The 15,658-nt window shown below is 41.8% G+C and overlaps 1 protein-coding gene across 1 annotated transcript in view; it reads right to left on the bottom strand.

Annotated features, from left to right (window-relative positions):
- The window catches only part of Slc9a9 (solute carrier family 9 member A9), a 549,322-nt gene that overhangs the window by 369,967 nt on the left and 163,697 nt on the right, over positions 1–15,658 (bottom strand). The window contains exon 6 of the mRNA XM_059268372.1: positions 1,803–1,908. Within this exon, the coding sequence (XP_059124355.1) occupies positions 1,803–1,908 (106 nt within the window). The remainder of the gene's footprint in view (positions 1–1,802; positions 1,909–15,658) is intronic.

The raw sequence follows: 15,658 nt of genomic DNA, 5'->3' as shown, positions 1-15,658 counted from the left end.
TACATGTATTAGATATGCTTTGTTGTTGTGACCAAAGTACCTGAAAGAAAAAGCTTGGGTATGGAAAGATGAATTTGGTATGGTTGCAGAGAGTTTAGTCTGTGGCTGCCTGACCCATGTGCTTGGATTGAACATTGTGTCAGCAGGGGCACATGGTATAAATGCCCCTGGCATACAAGAAGCAGGGGGAGGGCAACAGGAAGGGGTCAAGACCTATACCACCAAGGACCAGACTCCAGGGATCTACCTCTTCCATCTGCATTCTACCTTCTCAAGTTTCCAGACCCTCCCCAATATCACCACAAACTTTATTCCTGAGGGGGGGGCATTTACTTTATGATTAAGATTTATTTAGACATGCATAGTTGAGTTAGGGATGCTTAAATGGACTTGAGATGGAAAATAAACAGTGTCCAGTGCCCCAGCCTTTACTCAACAGGACGACATTCATCTCCAAGTCCTTGTTTTTAATGAGAGCCACTGTGAGTGGCAGTGCTGGGCAGAGGCCAAGCCTGCCTTGGATGGAGCTGCGTGGGCCGCCAGCTCTTTTGTGCTCCAGTCGTTTTGCTTGGCTTGGCCTTTTACAATTTGGCAGCACAGGAAGTAAAAATGAGGGACTCAGCAGATTCTTCCATTTTTTTTCTTCAAATATTCCTTTAATGTTAGTATTTCTGGGACAAGGATTCTTGGTGTCCTAATTAATTGTTCTTGATGTTTCTTTCAAAGCATCTTTTTTTTGCATTTGTTATTCTGCCCAAGGCTTTTGCTTTTATTTATACATGCTGGTAGCTAACTGTAACACAGAAAACCCTGTGTGTCTCTGTGGCCAGGTAAACATGGCTGAATTCAGTGACAACTTTGGAGGGAGGCAGTCTTAAGAAATGTCAACTGGCAGACAAAGGAAACTGGAAAACGAGCTGGCAGGGCTGCCCAGCTCTGCCTGCTTCTCGCTCCCCTCCCTGAGGTCTGCCTTAAAAATCTTTTGTTACTTCACAATACATTTTCAACTGCATTTAAAGTAATTAACGCCGGGAATAGGATTCTGTTGTCACATTTAATTATCAGATAGCTGCTTTCCTCGGGGATAACTGACAATTGCCCAAAATGTTGGTCTTAATCTAAAACCACAGAGAGACCTCTGACACAGTGAAAGCTGCCAGAGTGGCATTTATTAAATATAAATGGCTACATATCTAAAGGGGAGGTGGAGAAAGCGTGCCGGGTCTCTTGGGAAGAAGCTCCTCAGCACAACGGGAAGTGGCACCCGCATTCAGCTGAGGCAGCTTCCAGGTCATGGGTGCGTGCCTGCTCGGGAAGAGTTAGCGACCTGTGCACCCTTGAAAGTGCTGAATCTGTGTGGAGAATGTGGTGCTGTGACCCTGAGTTCTAGGATCCCATCTGCCAAAAGCTAAATTCCAGAGCTTCTGTCGGTCTGTTAACTGGAAAGCAACTAGTGGAAGGAAAATACTAAGTGGCAGTGATTTTGAAATGAGGAAGCTCATTTCCATGCATCTTAGGAAACTTCAGTGAATCAACTCAATATATGCACTGAGAAAAAAAAATCTGTTACCCTCTGGGTAATATCTTGTAATAAGCTGGGAGTGTGAAAGCCATTAACAGTATTAGATATTAGGTGCCTAATGAATTGTGCCCATTATTGGAGATCTTCTGTGATACAATTCCTTAAAAGCAACAAAGTGCCTATATCTCTCTGTCATAGAGAGAAGATGCTATTAATGACATCAGGAATTACCTCCAGCAGGAACCGTGATTAAAGGAATGAGTTGAGATCCAGGACTTACTATGTGAGGACTATGGCCACCGCATCATTCAGCACACTCTCCCCAAACAGCAGCGTGTACAGGTCAGGGTCCACGTGTAGTTCATGGAAAATGGCCAACACTGTCACTAGGAAGACACACAAAGATGACCTGTTAGTTAGGTCACAGCCATGAAATTGGCCTTCATTGTCACTTTTAAGAAGGCTTCCATTAAGTACTGATCTTCTCAAACTCACCCTCCATACTAACAAAAGATCTTCATTCATAAGTAATAGATTATATCATTCTCCTGCTCCCTAGCTGTAACAGTCTTCCCAGACCATGCTTACCTTCCAGTGACACCTCTCTCTGCATACCCATACCCTTTGCTGCTCCTCTCAAGTCACATTGAACTTGCTGCAACTTTCCAAACACACTGACGTTTTTAACTAGTTTTTTTTTTTATTTGACTCCTCCTAAAAGGGCAGAAATGCCTTTGTCATTGACTTCCACCATTCCCTCATTCTTTATATGTGCCCTGCACTTCACAGACACATACAAATGGGAAGGGAAGACATACACATACAGAGAGAGGGGAGCATATGCATATATTCTTGCTTCCAAAGATCCTTTTGTTCATTCTTTAAGAGTCTTGAAAGGGAGTCCATCTCAATCCCTGATTTTCTCAGCTTTGAATTGGCTCATTCCTTTATGATCCTAGCATTCGGATCAAATTACAGACTCATAAAAGGGATTGAGTTCCCTGGGAATAGGGTCCAATTTGCAAACCTTGATATTTATTTGACCAGCACGTGACAATTATTTGATGCATGCATGAAGGAATGGACAAATGACTATTCCTGTGGAGGGAGAGGCAACTAGATCCTGGCTCTCATTTGCTCCTAGAAACACATTCAGCCATAAAACAGACTCAGTGTTCTCCTGAGCAGGGCTTGCTCACTTACTACATTCTGTTTAGCTCTGAGCCTTTGTCAATTGATCAGGGCAGTGGAACTACTCACTGATTATTTGTGCTCCTCAAAACTACCTGGTGTCTCTATAATCAAAACAGTCATGCAAAGTGTGAGCAGCACTCATTAGGAAAACGATCCACTGACTTGATTGCCAAGAGGGAAAGAGGGTGGTACAAAATGATACTGATGGCAAAAATTTTAAGGCAGAATGGGTATTTTTATTACTACTGTTCTTTCCTCTCCCATTTCGTGAAATGTGAGGCCAAAATGTATATGGTAAACAGAATGTTAGTGGGGGGTGGGCAGGGAAGTGAGTAAAGTGTGAAGGTTTTGCAAGTAATCAAGAAATTTGGAAGTTGCCCTATCTGCCACAGTAGGAAACAACTGAAGGTCTTTAATAAGAGGGTTGACACATTCTGGTTTGAACTTGGACAAAAAGCTCAGACATCAGTGCAGAGGCAGAACAGAGAGGTGACTCTAGACCTCCCTAGTAATTCCAGTAAAAGATAGGTTGACCCAAGACAGGGAGAGGTGTGGAATCAGGTCCCAAGCTCTTTTACACACACACACACACACACACACACACACACACACACACACACACACACGTTCCTGGCCCTGCACACCTACCATTGCAGGTGCAGCCAGGCCAGTGACCACAGTGCCTATACACAACTTAGTTATTGGTTCTCTTATCCGCACCCCACAGCACTGTGCTGCAATGTAGCATGCTGTTAGCAGGTAGATAAGCAAGAATGAGTTTTGTAAGGACAGAACAGAAGGAACAGCATGCTTAAAATAATGTATTACATACTTGAAAATTGCTAGAGAGTAGATTTTAAATGTTTTTACTACAAAACCCCAAAAGATTGATCAGCATGTGAAGTGTTGCCCATGCTAACTGGCATGATCAGCCTTCCTACTGCTCATGGGTATCAACTATACCACACACTATAAACACAGATGAGTTTTATTTGTCAGTTAAAACATTTTATCTTTTCTTTAATGCTTTTTTTTTTTTAAAAAAAAAAGAAGCTACTGTAAGAATCTAACAACAAAACAAATGAAGAAAGAAAGGGAGACAGAGGTCATGAGTTAGGATGACAGAGGGTCCTGATTCCTTTTTAAAAACCAAGGATGGGATCGATTTCATTATTCAGGATGAGAGGGTCCTATTAATCACAGCAGGCAAATGGCAGAAATCTACTCTCAATCCCTGAGTAGCTTCGAGCATTTGCTATAACCTGCAGCCTCTCAAGTGGAGATGGGAGGGACAGAAGGCGTCTCTCTTACATGACTGCTTTCTCCATCTTAGGTTGAGCCAAGAGACTACATCTAACCAAAGAAATGAGGTTTCAATGGAGGTTTTCATTAACACCATTCTCCTTTTGCTAGGATCTTGTGGAATAAAATACAAGTTATTCTTTAGCAGAAAATTCTATCGCTGCAGCTCAAGTGCCAACTTCAGCTTCTGGCTGTATTTGTTCCTGAGCTCTGAGGATAGCTTGTGACCCATCTCTACTCTTGGGGAGGCTTCTCCGGTTCATGTGTAGCATAAGGCTTGGTTTCCTGTCCCCAAGTTCCAGCTCATTGGTACCCACTCTGTTCTATGAGATTGAGTCTGCATTTTTCCAAAGAGAGCACAAGGCTATTTTGATGAAAGTCTTTTAACTATATATCTAGTTATGTTCAAAACTGATCTGGCATTCACACGATTCCTCCTGAACAAAGAACTGAGCTCTGCTTCATAAACGATATCCCACACAAAAGGGAAAGCTATTACTTGGCACATTCCTATCTACCCCGTGAAGAAATGGAACGGCTTCTGAATAAAGCCAGCCAGTGTGTCCTAGAGGAGGGAGTATTTTGTCAGGACAGCAAATTAATTGAATAGGTGAGTCAGGAAATTGGCCACCCACTCTGCTACTGAGCTTAGAACTTTTAAAAGAACTCATTTAGTTAGTTCACATGCTCAGCTGCACTGCCCCACTATAGACTTTCTTGAAATGGCCACAGTGTAACCCACAGCAGCTCTCCTTAGATCTTGCTGGGTTGGGGAAACTAGCCCTTACCCAAAGGTAGGCTAAAACTCAGTACTTATTTAAGATGAGTCTTTTGTGACCTCAAGAGAACATTCTAGATAGCACATGTAAGAGTGTATAGGAAGGATCTCTCGGGCAAAGTCAGATTTTCTGAGCTTACGATCTTATTAAAGGATTTGGTCATTTTCGCCTGTATCACACTGTTGATCTCCTTGCCTCCTCATGGCAGTGGCTACAGCTTCACTCATACCTTCTCTTACAAGGTTGTCTAAGGCCAGATTCTTATTTATTTGTTTTTACTTTTATGCATATGAATGTTTTGCCTGCAAGTATATTTGTGTACCATATGATTGCCTGGTCCCTATTGAGCCAGAATAGAGTGTCAGATCTCCTGGGACTGGAGTTAGCCATGGTCGTGAGCCACCATATTGGTGCTAGGAATCAAACCCAGGTCTTCTGCAAGAGCAACAAGTGCTCTTAACATTGTGCCATCTCTGTAGCCCTAAGACCTGATTTTTTAGCTACAGAAAAATCAGCTTTACCTCTCAAGTTGGTAATAAGGGGTATAAGCTCCTATGACCTTATGCTGAAGAAGATTCCCATTCATACAGGCATGTACTTTCATCTAGGGCACTGGAAGCATGTGACAATTGAGTGACTGACAGATGCCCCTGAACCATGGAAGAGTTTTGAGAAAATAGTTTGAGCAGCCAAATAGCAAAGGACTGCAATGGGATGAGTGGGAAGACAGTGGTGTGGCTATATTTCTGAGAAGTGGTGAAGTGGGATAGAGATCCAAGGTCACATCTTGAGAATGCAGAGTTGAGTAGGGTTTTCTTCTAGATGTTCAAAATGTTGCAGGTTGAGTAGAATAAGCCAGAGGATAGAGAAGTTGAAGACAGAGAATAGAATAGAAGGAACTACTAGGGCAAGATCTGAAGAAGGCAGAGGACAAGTGATGGCCCCAGAGAAGTTATATGTTCCTTAGTAATGCAAGGTCATCTGCTGAGAGCTGGGTACCAGTGGAGGAGTAGGGCCCCTGGAACATCTCCAGAGGAGTGAACTCAAGGTTCATAACAAACTGTTAGGATCAAATACAGACCAATTTTCAACCTCTAAAAGAAATCCAACACTGAAATAGTATATTTGTATTAATCTCATCATCACACTGAAACTCTAACTAGTCTGATCTTAACCAGAAAGATAATAAGAAAACATTCTTAGAGTGAAAAAATACAGATGACTATTTAAGCCCATCAGAATGCCAATGTGTTGACTGCTAAACGATGCTTTGTGTGTTTTTAACTGCCTGTCTGTAAATGATCTCTCTCAGTAACTCTGAAGTCTTCAGAGTGATTTAGTGACAGTCCGTGCCTTAGAACCTTTGTTAGTAGCTCTCTGGCCCATATTTTCTTGATATTTTATACAAGGAATTTAAATTTCAAATGGCATTTCAATGTGCCAGCACTCAGCAACCTAGTACAAGATCTGCCTAGGTCGACAGACAAGAAGACACAATCGTTTCCTCCCTTGTCATTCCAAGTCATCATTCAGCCTTGTCAAACGCTGGCTCTCCTTGTAGTGCTCACTATTGCTTTCTGTGCAAATCAGTATGTATGACACTTGTCCATGACACATGGAGAATCAGAAGTGTGTAAGTCTTCTGCCGCTGAATCCTTGTTCGTCCTGACAGGTGTTATTCATTTCTATATAAATGAGGTAGCATTCTTCTCTTTTCAAAAGTGAATACTGTGAACTTTTTCTTTTTCACAAATGGTAAGCATTTATAGGGAAGTTTCTAAAATAGTTGTAGCTTTGTGGGAATAGTCTGGAATATTGGAATTACTTTGAGTCTAGACCCTCCCTCCCCATGCACTTGACTATAAAATCAATTCATGGATGGGTTTTGCCAGTGGGGCTCTGCCAGTCATAATCATAGAAATATAACAGAAATCCTACACTTCTGCACTAGGTCAAAGAATGATGCCCAGTCTGGAAAGCACATCATTAGATGCTACTTTGTTGAGGTCATTCTAAATTGCACATTCCACAAAGCATCACAAATTACTTAGCCCTAAAACACAGCAATTTTATTTGACCTTCACAGTGATATATGTTTTAGGTATTGAGTTAGTGGTGAAAAAGATGTTCTATGCCAGCACACTGTTGCAGCCTTTTCAGCCAGGTGTCCTTAGAAACAGGCTCTAACGGCCAAGGTGACGGTTTCAAAGGGTAGCCCATGTATCCTTGGAGTTTCTGAAATACATCTAGGAAGATCTTCAAGGCCAGAACTATTGTCACAATCACAGGGAAGTGTTACTTGCACTTTTTATTCTTATTCTTTGTTTCATGTGCAGTAGAGTTTTCAAATGGCCATATGATAGTATTAATGCAGCATATTGCATTCAGGGGCAGATATAAGGATCCTCTGTCTTTTATGGTTCATATCTCACATTGAAGAACTTTGCAAAAAATAAGGCAATGCTACTCTTTTGAACATATTTTTGTTTCTCTTGGAAAATAAATTAATCTTTCATAAGATATATTATTTATAGTTGCATGTAAATTATTTATACTTCAAACTAACCATTAAAATTACATTTTGAGATTTTTTTATCAGTTTCTAATAGGATAAATAATAATGGGTATATCAATGGAAACTCTTTGGGGTCCTTTTTAATCGAAGTGAGCTCTGAAGGAACATATTGCAAACTGCCTGAGAATGACCGTCCTGAGATGACAGGTGGGCATATAATGGCTTATTTCCTATGCACTATGACATTAGTTAAGCATCCTGTTTGAGAAAGATAAGGAAATATCCCATCTGTGAGTTTCTGGGGAGTTCAGTTTGCATGCTAGATCCACACCCAGAAAGGCTCCCTATGTCTTAACATCTTTTGCCATGTAGTAACCCACTGAATCTGAGTGTACATGCAGAAGTTTCACAGTAACTCTCAAATGAGGAAATGGTCAACTTTTTTATACTAACCCCAGGAGTCTATTTTTAGAGTTACAATTCTATACCTGGTATCTGTATTTGCTTAAGCCATTCTTTTGAAAGTTAAATATTGGGGAGTTGTTTCTTTAATGGAAGGGTATACAGTAAAAGCACAGACGATCACAATCCCATCCTTGAATTCACGGTTGCATGGTGTTTGAAAATAATTGACTTCACCTTTTGCTCAAAAGCCACAAGTACAACCCCTACTGGTCTCTGAGAGTAGAAAACAGTAACTAGAAGGTCATGAGATTTGGCAATGAGAAAAGCAAATACTAACATATAAATGCTGCAAACAGATATATTTAATAATCAACCCAGGCAGGGACTAGTTCCTAGGTCTTGTATCTGGGAGTGTATGGATTGAAATCCACTTGGCACTTCAGCTAGTGTTTTGAAATTTTCCCCAAAGGTCTCTACAGCAAGAATATTCTAAATTTAACATTAGCAGAGAACATAAACATTTAACAAAGACCCAATTTTCTCACCAATGGGGTTTAATGAGCCATGGTGTAATTTAATGGGGATCTGTGCAGTATACCCACTATCCAAGTGAAGATGACTCACCCTGCCACATAAGCATTCTCCGATCAGAGTGATTGTTTGAGCACTTTGCCATGTTAAAATGGAAAATGGCAGGCAACTGTTTACCTACAAATCATGAAATGCATTCAGAGCAGAGCCCAGTAGCTCCAAAGAGCAGCCAAAGTTAGTGATGGCTCACTAGGAAATCATCACTTGGAGGTAAACGTAATACTATGGTGCATACATAGAACAATTGTAAGGAAAGCAAGAAGTCAGAAGACAGTTGTGTTAGTCATGATCATGGCTGACACAGAATAGGAGCGTTTCACAAATTTTTCTTACTATAAAAAATATAAAACAGATATCACGTACCATAATTTCCCAACCTCTAGATAAAGATACTAAGGAATATTACATAATAGTTCTAAAATGGAGAAAGTGTCCAAGGACAAATGAGTATAACACTAAGAAGCGTCAACACTAGCATGTGAGAAAGGGTAAAGAAGACTAGAATGAAGGGGTTATCAAGGACTAAGTTCAGTCCTCAGTGGTAGAGTGCTTGCCTAGCCTGCTCAAGGCCCTGCCTTTGAATCCCAACATTGCAAAGGGCCAGGTGATGTCATGTGCTCATCTTGTCTGGGAATCTAAACAATATTCCCTTCCCAAATCTGTCAATGAACTAATACCTCAAATGTGTGAATATATTTTATTACATGGCTACCAGGGTGCTGGAATGTATATAAGGCAGATGACTTTTAAATAGCACATTATCTTAGATCATCTGGAGCAATGGTCAATCCTAGTCACATGAGGCCTTAAAGATGAAAATTTCCCCTAGCCACACCCCAGCTTTGTGTGTTTTTTTTTTTTTAAATAACAGTCCATCCACTCAAATTTGTGCTGCTTATATACTTTTGGCTGTGGGGTCATCACTGGAGCCAAGTCAGTCTACTAGAGGCCACACCCTTAAAGAAAACTTTCTTCTTCCCTCAGAATCCATCAATTGTTTATAGTTACCCAGTCAGGGGTAGAGCCTGGTAAATACTTCCCTCACTATGCTAGAATGTTGACAGGTTTGATCTTTATCTAGGTCTTGTGCAGGCACCTACAGCTTCTGTGAGTTCATGCGTGTGACAATCCTGCCATGTCCAGAAGACATTTTTGGGTTTCACTCCCTTCTCACCACTGGCTCTTACAATCTTTCTGATTCCATCTTCTACAATTGTCCCTGAGCCTCGAGACTAGGACTGGAGAGTATGAGATACGTGATCACTTGTGGCTGAGCACTCCACTGGGCATTTATCCTCTGCACATTGACCAGCTGTGAGTTTCTATAGTAACCAATATCCACTGCACAAGAACCTTCTTTTGATGATGACTGAAAGATGTGGTAATCTATACAAAGAGATACCAATTTAGAGGGATGCTTGATACTATGTCCCTTTAGCAGAATAATAGTAGGTTTACCTCTGGGGAACTCCTCAGCTATGAGTTCATTGCCAGATTGATAGCACCAGATATGTGCTTTGTCCAGTGGACCAGGCCTCAAATCTAATCATAAAGAAGTTGGTTACCCCATAACATTCACGCCACTGTTGCACTCATGGGCTTGTCTTGCGATGCCAGTCATTATTGCAGTTCATAGGATTCACAGCTGGGTTAGACTGTTGATGACTTGTTTTCCTCCAACAACCTGCATGGCACCTTCCAGTACTATCCTGGCTAGCCAGAGGAGAAGAAATTTTCTGACCAACACCAACTTGATACCTCCATGTCCTGTAACCAATGCATTTGGTGTCTTTAGCAATATGGTTCAAGTTCTGGTGGGCAACCAAGAGCAGTGGCAAAAGCCTGCAATATTCCGGGGGTCTTTGGGACCCTCTGATCAACAACGCTAGAGGAGATATCCCACATTTATCACTGGGCTTTTTCATTTGGCAATCTTTGGTTTCAGAGATGTAGAGTAACACTAATTAAACTTTTTTTTTTGAAGTATGTTTCCATATGCTTTCCAAACGTGCTGAGTGTTAGCCCTCCTCCAATCCCTTCCTCTGTCCTACCCTCCCACTTCTTTTCCCACCTTAACATTTCCTCCCCCCATTATTCTTATTTCCCCAGTCATAGCATCTGTGTTCTATTATCCACTCCCCTTCCTTAAAGATTTTCTTCCCCTCTCCACTAATGGCCTCTTTCTAGTTTCCTGGATTCTATAGGTGATCCAAATTAATGACACAAGTCTAAAGATCTGATGCGTAGAGCCACAGAAATGAGGAGTGGAGGGTGAATGCAATCAAAATATATTGTATGACATTTCAAAGAATTAATATTTTTTAAAAGGGCATTTTCCACACATAGAGGTTTGGAATTCTGGATGCAGAAAGGAAATCTGGGTCTTAGGAGATGTGAGGCAGGAGAAAGCAGCTACCTCAGTAGACACAGGTCTAAATGATTTGGACACACTGTTTTTAGAATAAGTGCACTTGGTGGTGTGTTCCCCCCCTAAGAGCCGAGATCCCTGAGGGCTGGCCAAACCCTGAGCTTCTCTGGTGTCCTCTAGGCTCTTTGGCATGGCACTGGATACTTAAGTACATAATAAATATTCTTCTAGCAACATTTATTGCTTGTAAGTGAATTCACAATTTGTGTGCAAAAGTGATTGTCATTAATCATGATTCTGTAAATTGTTACCAGCAAAACAGCAGAACAAAAATGAATTTCATACAATGAAAAAAAGGGGGGGTGCAAAATTTCTTAGGCTGGAGTGAGAAGACTAACTGGAGGGATGTGAAGAAAAGGTAAAGTCAGGAACATTATATAGGTAGTAGAAGGGTTTGGCATGCCTTTGCTGCCTTTAAAATGTAGAAGCTGATTTGCCAGGGCAGGTAGAGATCGAGAGAGGTCTTGGACAGCCACGGATGACTTTGTTAGTGAGCAATGGGACCTCAGCTCTGCAGCTGCAATCCTCTGTATCCTGCCAGGAACCCAGGTAATCTTACAGAGAGATTCTTCTTAGAACTTCTGAAAGGACACCAACCAGCCAAAACCTTGACTTTGACCTTATGAGACCCAGAGCAAAGAACTCAGTCTAGCCAAGCTGGACTTCAGACCTGCAAAGATGTGAGATAATAAATTTATGGTGCCCAAATCTGCTGGATATGTGGTCATTTATTATATTGCTAACACATTAATATGTCTGGGCCCCCAGGACCATAGCAATTTGAACATGATGGGTGGGCCAGCATTGTACTCTTTAGAACCCAAGCTCCTGAGTGGGGATACGACTGGAATGACCCTATTCTCAGCCATTGCACAGCCCTTTCTGCCACTATAGCACCACTGGCATCAAAGAAATCACATACACAAATCCATGTTTTAAATCATGCTTCACAAAACAAGCTTGGACCAGAGTAAAAACTGTGAGTTTATGCCCACAGGCTATGGGCACTAACACTAAACATTGATGTAGTCATTTGTGAATATGTCTCCTGGTGTTGTCATCACACAGCATATCTTCAGTCCCTCAGAATGTGTTGTTTTATACTCACAGAGTCACCTTATTTTCCAGGCCACACTGCTGTATATGGTTACCATAGGAACTGATGCCAACATGGGTGAGAGTCAGACCAGACTGCCAGGTCAACAGTCTGGGAAGCCAGGTCTTGGGAGAATAAATCCCAAGTCACAAAGTTGCCCCCACAGAGGAGCAAACAATGACTGCAGGAAGTTCCTCTTTGGGGCATTTTGTTTCATTATTCTGAATTTTCTATAATAAATGTTTAACATTTTTTTGGCTCAGAATGGGCAGAAAGCCATTCATAAAGTTGGCCAAGCTTAAAAACATGAAATATGGTACCCAGAGTCCCTTTCTCAAAGCCACGGATGCCATGTGTGAGGCCCTAGCCCTCCTGAGCGCCTTGTCTGTGCTTCCAGATTGCTGACCTCTCTGTACGTGGCATAGACTCTGGTTTCCTCCTATCTCTCCTTTGTTTGGGGAGACTGGCTTCCTGTGGTTTTTCTCCAAGCTCTCTGACCTCTTTTCTCTGTCCTTCTGAAACTCATTGCTTTAACACAAACCCTGCCCAGGAAAGCATACTCAGTGTCCTTCCCACCACACACACACCCCCATGGGAATCACAGTCTCCAGCCTTTCCCTCTCTCTTTCCAGATACTCAGGTCTCCAGCCACTTCCCAGGCAGTTCCACCTGCAGTAGCTCTGTGTGCCTGTCATCCAGAGTGGCTGTTTGATTCGTTCTCCACTCCCTAGGAGCCAGGCTCCATAAATCTGTTTTTCTTGAGTCTAAGGAAAACATTGTCACCACCTAGAAGCTTTTTGTTTGTGTTCTAAGAATAGATAGATAGATAATAGATAGATAGATAGATAGATAGATAGATAGATAGATAGATAGTAGATAGATTTTATTTGCAATGGGAAAATTGGTAGCTTTAGAGAGTACAGTAATAGGAGTCAAACCACACTTTGCAGTCCAGCAGTTTACAAGGTCAGGCAAGGAGACAGAAATCCATCCTGAATGTGTTATATTACATCAGACACCACAGAGAGAATTATCTTTGCTAGTTGTGAAGTTTTAGCCCCCTACAGTAATCTTTTTAGAAGGAAAATAATGCAAAAATAAAAAGTTCAGTTGCTGATGAATTTATTTTCTTATGTGAAAGGGATAATTAAGTACTTTCGCCCCAAGAAATAGCACACAAGCACTGGACATGGTCTTCTGCGACCAAGTTCATCATTTTGGCTGGAGAGATGACTCAGCAGTTAAGAGTACTTGTTGCTTCTGCAGAGGACTGAGTTTAGTTCTAGGTGATTCAACACCTTCCTCTGGCCTCTTCAGACACTGCACACATGTGGTGCACATACATGCATGCAAGCAAAACACACATACACATCAAATAAAAATAAATACATCTTTTTAAAAAGTTAGTCTTTGTTGATATTGCTTTCTCAGCTACGCGTTTGTTAGTGCCTTGATGTTTTCTGGCAAGCAGAGAGCACTAAGTTTGTTGGTTGATTGAATGAATGACCCTCTCAAGGTTAATTCTTAAGTAGGAGCAGCTTCTGTGTCGTGGATTTGCCAGGTGATTCACTGCTTCTCTCTTTGCTTGCTGGCCCACAGTACTTGTTTATAGATGCTGTCACCATTTCTGCTCAAATAATACAGTAGTAACAACAAAGTGTTTCTTATCTAGAACACCCAGGGAAAAGGAAGACATCTAAAGGATTCTTAACCCAAGGACTCAAGAGTCTTCTTAGATCAAGAAAAATCTCAGTCCACTGCTAGCGGGTATTCTCCTACCCTACACCCCATACCCTTCAGGTGGCACCCACCTTTAGGGATGTATCACCATTGACCTCACACATCCAAGGTCTTTTCTGCCTGCCTCATTTTCCCATAGTTTTGATCTGACTACATACTGTGCCCTAAAAAGATCCTGACAGTAAGGAAAATATCTAAGAAATGTCTGAATCCAGTTTGCCCCAATGTACAACGTTCTCTCCAACTCATCAACAGAAGGTGTGGGCTGGACAGTGACTTGCAAACCATCCATCCTGCAGGTCTGCCTTTGAGCACCGCTGAGAATGAACTACTTTCATGGAGCAGAGTCGTTCCATTCCCAAGAACAGCAAGCCAGAGAGGTCCATCAACCACAGCTGTTACCCACCTGTCTGCAGAACTGTTGAATTGCTTCAAAGGTTTTTTTTTGTTTGTTTTTTTCAGTGTGTGCTTGAAACCCCATCATCAGGACACCTGGAGTCTCGCTGCATCTATGTCCAATATCCTGAGGCCTAGCTGGCCATCCTTTATTACCACTTCTAAGTGTGTTCTGTGCAGCTGATGCTCCATGACTGGACTTCCAACTTCTCAAGCAAGACTTTTGTGTGAGACCCTGCTATTCATTACCATGCTGGAGTAGATGGAGGTGGTCAGAAACCTGACTCTGGTGTCAAACCAACCCAAGTTTGGGTCCCAACTATGATACAAATGAATTTGGTGATCTAGCCAGTTACCCACCTGAGTAAAGTTGAGTGGAGTTGGTAAATGAAGAGAAATACTCATTCCTTAGATTCCTGGCAAATGGCTAAGAGGAACCATCTGCAAAGTGCTTGATGTACTGCAAGCAGACAAACAATAGTGGTCACTATTACTATTATTGTTCATGCCAGTGGTGGGTCTATATTTAAAAGAAGTGATAATCTCTACTTGTTTGTTTCCCTTTTGACATAAAATGATTCAAGTAGAGAAAACAGATATCAAGTAGAAAAAGGATAAAAATGTGCTTTCTTTCAACCCTGTGCATACTGTGTGCATATTTACCCCCCTCTTTCAGAGTCTTGGGGTCCTTGTTTGCAAATGAGGAGGTTGAAAAAGATTGTCTTTTAAGGTCCTCCCACATCTCAAAATTTATAATTCTCAGAATCCAAACTGTGAGCTGCAGATCTTGGATGTGGATTCCTCACATCTTCCTAACCATGCAGAAGAAGCCCTACTGTGGTGCAGGGATCAAGGGAGTGGTTTTGAGTTAACAGAGCTTCAAATGCAGAGGGGAGAATGGTGAAAGTTATTAATGAGTTTAACCTTCTCCTCTGAAATGAGGGGAGAACTGTCTCTCTAGCCTTGATCCCAGAAGTGTCTGAACCCAGGGATCCTTTGCTAATGTTGAGAGGGTCGTGATGTTTGTAGCCCTGGAAGGGAATGAAAACCCTCTGCTCACTACAGGCCTGTCTCTTACAGATGAGGAATAAGGCTCCTGATTCCACTAGCTGGCATGTCATCTTTTTCAAAAGAGCACAGTGTTGGCTTGTGGGGAGGGAGCCTTGAAAAAGCTATCCCAGAGCCTTAGCCAACTAGACTAGTACAGGGCTCCTCTGTGTTTACAAAGTCCCCCTCCACCCCTCCACTGCTACTGCTTTGACTTTTAAACTCATTGCCAGTGGTTGGAACTACATTCCTCCACAAGCTTGGAGTATCTTGAGGCGGGATCATTAAATGAAATCAATAGTAAAATGAGAACTTGACTCTTGACTACTGAGTGTCATTTTCTTTTAAAACTTGACTGGCACAGTGCTGTTCTGTCTCGAGAAATAGCAGTAGTGTGGGACAAAGAATCCTGGAAGTGCTCTGTCTTCAACGCTGATGCTTGTGAGCTTTGTAGACTTAAGCAGTGAAGTATTTGGACCCTCTGCTTCGTGAGATGGATAAAATCATCGGGCCACAGTGGTGATCCAATCAGGGATATCGAATATATCAAGTCAGATATTTGCACACACATTTAAAGATCATTATCAGTAGATGACAGGCTTTCTGTGTAGAAAGGTGAACCGTTCACTTTTGTGTTCCTTAT

This window comes from Peromyscus eremicus, chromosome 7 (assembly GCF_949786415.1).
Source record: "Peromyscus eremicus chromosome 7, PerEre_H2_v1, whole genome shotgun sequence".
Classification (NCBI taxonomy): Eukaryota; Metazoa; Chordata; class Mammalia; order Rodentia; family Cricetidae; genus Peromyscus; species Peromyscus eremicus.
The sequence above is the reverse complement of the archived record's forward strand: the minus strand, read 5'-3'. Positions and strand labels throughout refer to the sequence as shown.